The sequence below is a fragment of the Macrobrachium nipponense genome, chromosome 22 (assembly GCF_015104395.2).
Source record: "Macrobrachium nipponense isolate FS-2020 chromosome 22, ASM1510439v2, whole genome shotgun sequence".
Classification (NCBI taxonomy): domain Eukaryota; kingdom Metazoa; phylum Arthropoda; class Malacostraca; order Decapoda; family Palaemonidae; genus Macrobrachium; species Macrobrachium nipponense.
This window is the reverse complement of record NC_087213.1, coordinates 63,212,561-63,218,068: the sequence shown is the minus strand read 5'-3', so window position 1 is coordinate 63,218,068 and position 5,508 is coordinate 63,212,561. Positions and strand designations below refer to the sequence as shown.

At 37.6% G+C, this 5,508-nt stretch overlaps 1 protein-coding gene across 1 annotated transcript in view; it reads left to right on the top strand.

Moving 5' to 3' along the window:
- The window catches only part of LOC135198743 (uncharacterized), a 4,462-nt gene extending 66 nt beyond the window's left edge, over nucleotides 1-4,396 (top strand). Inside the window, exons 1-2 of the mRNA XM_064226598.1 lie at nucleotides 1-87; nucleotides 1,732-4,396. The exon at nucleotides 1-87 is cut by the window's left edge and continues 66 nt beyond it. Coding sequence (XP_064082668.1) covers nucleotides 66-87; nucleotides 1,732-2,774 — 1,065 coding nt within the window. The 5' untranslated portion in view covers nucleotides 1-65 and the 3' untranslated portion in view covers nucleotides 2,775-4,396. The remainder of the gene's footprint in view (nucleotides 88-1,731) is intronic.
- Nucleotides 4,397-5,508: the final 1,112 nt, after the last annotated feature.

Sequence of the window (5,508 nt, the reverse complement as noted above, 5' to 3'; positions counted from 1 at the left end):
ATTCGAAGTCGCGCTGAAATCTCTTCTTCGCTTTACGACTGTCATCTTCATTCTTGGTTCTCAGTATGAAGGCCATTTTGCTGCTGGGTAAGTTGGATTATATCCATATCAGCGTCATTATAGTTTGGCTAAAAATTAAGATTTCAACATTCGATCATTTTAAGAACTGCATTAAACTTGACTCGACAAACGTGTAAATATCACTTATAGGAGAATATACATACATACAAACATACATACATACATACTTCCATTATGTAAAAAATCTCTCTCTATAGTTTTGTGAAGATTTTGTGGTTCTGAAGTAGCACAGTCCACTGCAGCTGGACGAAAGCCATAAAGAGAGCACTGCGTAAATTTGGAAAATACAGTTTTGTTTATCAAGTTCGTTTTTATACATCCATGTAGAAATTTATCTTCCAAGCTAGCAAAAGGACATTATACAGATTTCAATAGCTCTCTCTCTGATATATATATTATATATATATATATATATATATATATATATATATAATATATATATATATAAAGGTATAAGCCACGAAGGAAAGATAAACAACGGAGTTACTGCAAGATCTTTCGACTCAACGTCCTTTACTTAGCAGACAAACTGACTTACATGAGAAACTGAGAGTACAGGAAAGGTCGTATAAGTGCCAGATAGGGATTATAAAGAGATTAGTACCCAGAATCCAACACACCTGGAGAATGAGCAACCTTTCCAAACAAGCAAAAACATCGGTACAATTTAGGAACAAAAAGATTAAGTCCAACTGCTCAGTCACAGGGACAAGACAATTAAAGGATTATACAGGGTGGCAGCTGACCACATTCAGATCTTTGGTAAACAAAAAAACTTATTCACAGAACATATTAAACATACATATACAAAGGTGTGTTGGATTCTAGGTACTAATCTCCTGTACTATCTGTCCCTTATACAACCTTTCCTGTACTTTCAGTTTCTCATGTAAGTCAGTTTGTCTGCTAAGTAAAGGACGTTGAGTCGAAAGATCTTGCAGTAATTCCATTGTTTATCTTTCCTTCTTGGCTTATACCTTTATGCATTTATTACGTTCCAAACTTTCGTGATTCAGTTATACATACATACACACACACACACACACACACACACACACATATATATATATATATATATATATATAGATATATATATATATATATATATATATATATATATATATACTACAGAAACACTGTAGATTAACAGCAATAAGATAAAAGTCAGGGTACCAGACAGACTAAAATCTGGATACTCATTGACAAAACTTCAATATTCTAAATTCTCTTCAACACCATTTCCTCAGCTAACATTTAATATAAATCTGATATAAATTTGAGACCTTTGTTAGAAGAAATTGTGAACGAACAAGGAAAAGAATTCGTCTCAATAGCAGCAGCATTAATGCAACAATTTGAAAGATAATTACATGAAAATTAATAGTGACAGAATGGATTACAAGCTTCATCATAATTCCTCAAATCCAAACAGTTATGCATGACTAAAAACACAATTTTGGATGAATATCGCTTTAATCATTTATAAATCTATAGAGGTCTACAACTTTTAAAATTCTATAATCTAAAGTACACTTTTAGGTGCCTTGTATGTGCCACTGGAAGACAATTTGAATACAATTAAAGTAATAAAATAAGCAGTTAGCAAGATACCACAAACAACTATCCAATAACTCAAAACTCCCTTTCCAGCTCTACTGGGAGTGGCTTCTTCGCAAAACTTCCCTTCCAGTTCTTACGGGGCTCCTAACGGCGGCTTCTCAAATGGCTTTGGGGGCTCTAATGGTGGCCCCAGCAATGGGTATGGTGCTCCTCCAAGCAGATCATACGGGGCTCCAAATGGCGGGTATGGTGTCGATGCCGAGATAGCAGCTTTGTCCGAAAACATTCCAGGTGGCGGCGTCCCTGGCGAAGACTATCCAGTCTTGGCCTCCGTCCCTGAAACTGGCTTCTCTTGCGACGACCAGGCTGTCCCTGGCTATTACGCCGACACCGATCGTGAGGCTGGCTGCCAGGTCTTCCACATCTGCCAGGACAGGCCCAATGGACGCCGGCAGCAGGACTCCTTCCTCTGCCCCAACGGCACCATCTTCAACCAACAGTACCTCGTCTGCGACTGGTGGTTCAACTTCGACTGCGCTGACGCCGAATCCTTCTACTCCGTCAACGAACTCATCGGGGTTGATCCTAATGCCGGTTACGGCTATGGACCTAATGGCAACGGAAATGGAAGAAATGGTAATGGGGCAAATGGCTACGGATCAAATGGCAATGGAAATGGCAGAAATGGTAACGGTGCCAGCGGATATGGTTCAAATGGCAATGGAAATGGAAGAACGAACGGCAATGGCAGAAATGGTAATGGTGCCAGCGGTTATGGTTCAAATGGCAATGGAAATGGAAGAACAAACGGCAATGGCAGCAACGGCTATAGTTCAAATGGAAATGGAAACAGACGTAATGGATCAAGCAATGGCAATGGCAGAAAAAATGGTAATGCCAGAAAGAACGGCAATGGCAACGGAAGAAATGGCTACAGTAATGGCAATGGAAATGGCAACATCTTCAGCAATGGTAATGGCAATGGGTACAGCAATGTCTTCGGTAACGGCAACGGAAACGGCAATGTTTTCGGCAACGGTGCAGGAGCCCCGTCCGAGAGTTATGGAGCACCACCTACTGCTCCTTCAGAAGCTTACTCCGTCCCCTCTGATTCCTATGGAGTCCCGATCTAAGTACATTTTGACTTTACCGATTTTACCTTGAAAGTACAATCTTATACGCTCTCAGTGTGGTTTCTAGTTGACGATTTCTTTGCTATTTCAAATTTGCCTTGAGAAATGTTTTATCTACGTCTTACGATTCCTTACGATTCTCGAAAATTTCTCTCCTTTTACTTTAAAATATTATTTTATCCACCTTTCAACTTCAACATTACACATTTCTAAGGCGATTTCTTTTCACATTTGAAAACCTCTTTATTTCTATCTCAGTTTAAAGAAACTTATTTTACTCTTCATTTTCCTGTTCTCTTTGAGTGTTTCTTTACCATCATTCCTGTCTCCTTAATCTTTTGTACAAAGCTTCTTTTCTCAGGATGTTATGCATGACATTATAAAGCCGTCCTTTTTTTCCATTGAACTTTCACCTACGACGCCTGTGTCCTCCCTCAAGCTGGGTTAAAAAAAATGAGGCACCCAAATCTCATCTTAGAAATTCTCGTCTTAACTAATATTATACTATTCTTCTGAAATTCAATATTAAGAATTTTAGTTCCCTTTTAAACCTCATATCTTATTTCTTCTGTAAATAAATTTCCAACCAGTCCTTGCTTCTGGCTAAGTGTTCTTAACTACTTAATCGTAAATATTTCCTTAAAACAGGACTAAGCATTTTCATGTGTAGATGTCCTGTTTCTGTGCGTTGTCTGATATGATTGATAACTTACTCTTTTCTTGGAAATTCTTCTTACTTTTTCCATGAATTTCGATCGCTCTCTGTATAACTGTTTCTGTTTATTTCACGATGTTCGCTCTTTGAAAGTCTCCTCATCTTCACAAGGCCGCTCTAATCTTGCTCTTTTGTCTTCCGAAAGTTACCAGTCTTTGTAATCGCGTTCTTCCCTTTACATGAAGTAATTCTTCAAGAAGGTTGTTCCTCTGTATGCTTGTTCTTACTTTAGTGCCCCTTTCACCTTCTCAAGAGGTTTCCACTCTTCCTGCATTTGTTCTTGCCTTTAAAATGTTTCAATTATTTTGTGCTACTTCTCACCTTTTAAAAAAATGTCCTATATTTGTAAATTAATGCTTGCCCTCAATCAAAGTTATCTATTTTGCTGGCCCTCTCTGTTCTACTACGTTTCATCATTTTTGGAAACTTTTTCATACTTCTACAAATGGTTCCCCATCTTGCAAGTCTGTTCTCACCCCAAAGAACTTCACCATAATTCTATGACTTTAACTGCCTTATTGAAAAATGACTTATCTTTGCATGGTCATTTTTGCCTTCTAAATATAAACTTCATCTTTTCAAACTTCCCGTCTTTATATTCCAGATCTCTTCTTTTCGAGAAATTCTCTATCTTTTTATGACAGCATCGACTTCTTTAGTTTCTTTATCATGCAGCTGTCTTTTAAAATTCACCATATCTGATTACATGCTGCTCTTGCTGAGAAAAGAAGTTTTTGCTCTAAAAGTTTCCTATCTTTCTAAACCACTTGTCAGTACTACTCATATAAGCAAATTTCTTTTTTTATTTATTCTTTGTGGCTCTTTATCTACCATAATTTTACTGATGTCTGAAGGAAGCCGTTAGTATAGATTTATTTTATGACGAACAATAAAATCCGAGATTACATGTATGTTTATCTTTATCCTCTTGAAATGGTGTAGGTTCCTAAGTACGTAGTTTCCAATCAGGTGCTATATGGGAAAGTGAAATAAATTCAGTCTTTAACTCCATCAATTAAAATCACACCCAGGACGGAAGCGCCTAGTTATACAATCAGTATCATACTAAGAATAGGAATCTTGTGTCTAAATCAAATGAAAGTGAACCTTGCTCCTATATCAAATGAAAGTGATTCTTGCTACCAAATGAATTGAAATCGATTCTTCCTACCAAATAAAATTAAAAGTGAATATTGCTAATAATAAATGAATCTTGCTTCCATATTTGATAAAGCGAATCTTCCTACCACATAAAATAAAAGTAATAATCGATATCGTGAGAGCAGTGATCGCTAGAGCCCCCGTGGTCGCAAAGAAACAGCATATTATTGCAAATAGACAAAAATAACTATTACCAAACAAATACACAAGCATGCTTCCATTTTCTTTCATAGCTGAAAATGACAAATTCACTTCAGAGTATCATCAGCCTAACGACTGCATATGTCCTCGTAATTCAGAGGTTAGCAGTCGATTCGCCAACGAGAGGTTCTGGATTTAATTTCCAATTGGGTAAAACTGTCATGTTCCGTTAAATCCAATCGTGCCTCTTGGGCCTAGTAGTGATTAAGGTATCAATGGGCGAGGTAAAAATTTGTTCATGTACACAAAAAGGACCATGAATACGATGGTACTGCACGATTTGCCAAAAATTGCAAGTGATACGATGAACGTAATACAATTGCAAACCTTGTTTAAAGGTTCGACTGCGGTTATCTTGTGATACAAACAGCTGTCTCTAAGTCACAATCCGGCAATGGTTTCACAACAAGCTGGATCCCTCCCTAGGATGTAGCACCATTGCATTGCGAAAGACCATCCAGTCGAAGACTATAGGACCCCTCCCTTCACAAACCCTTAAAAAAAATAAATAAATAACCGAGGGTCACTAGAGGGAAGAAATGGATTCTAGCATAAGTTCAACTCTCTAGCTGTTTTGTCTAGGCGCTGAAGTAAGTGATTCCACTTAAATGGGTACCAGGAAGTCCATAACAATATGCAACTACCAGTCACTGCAAA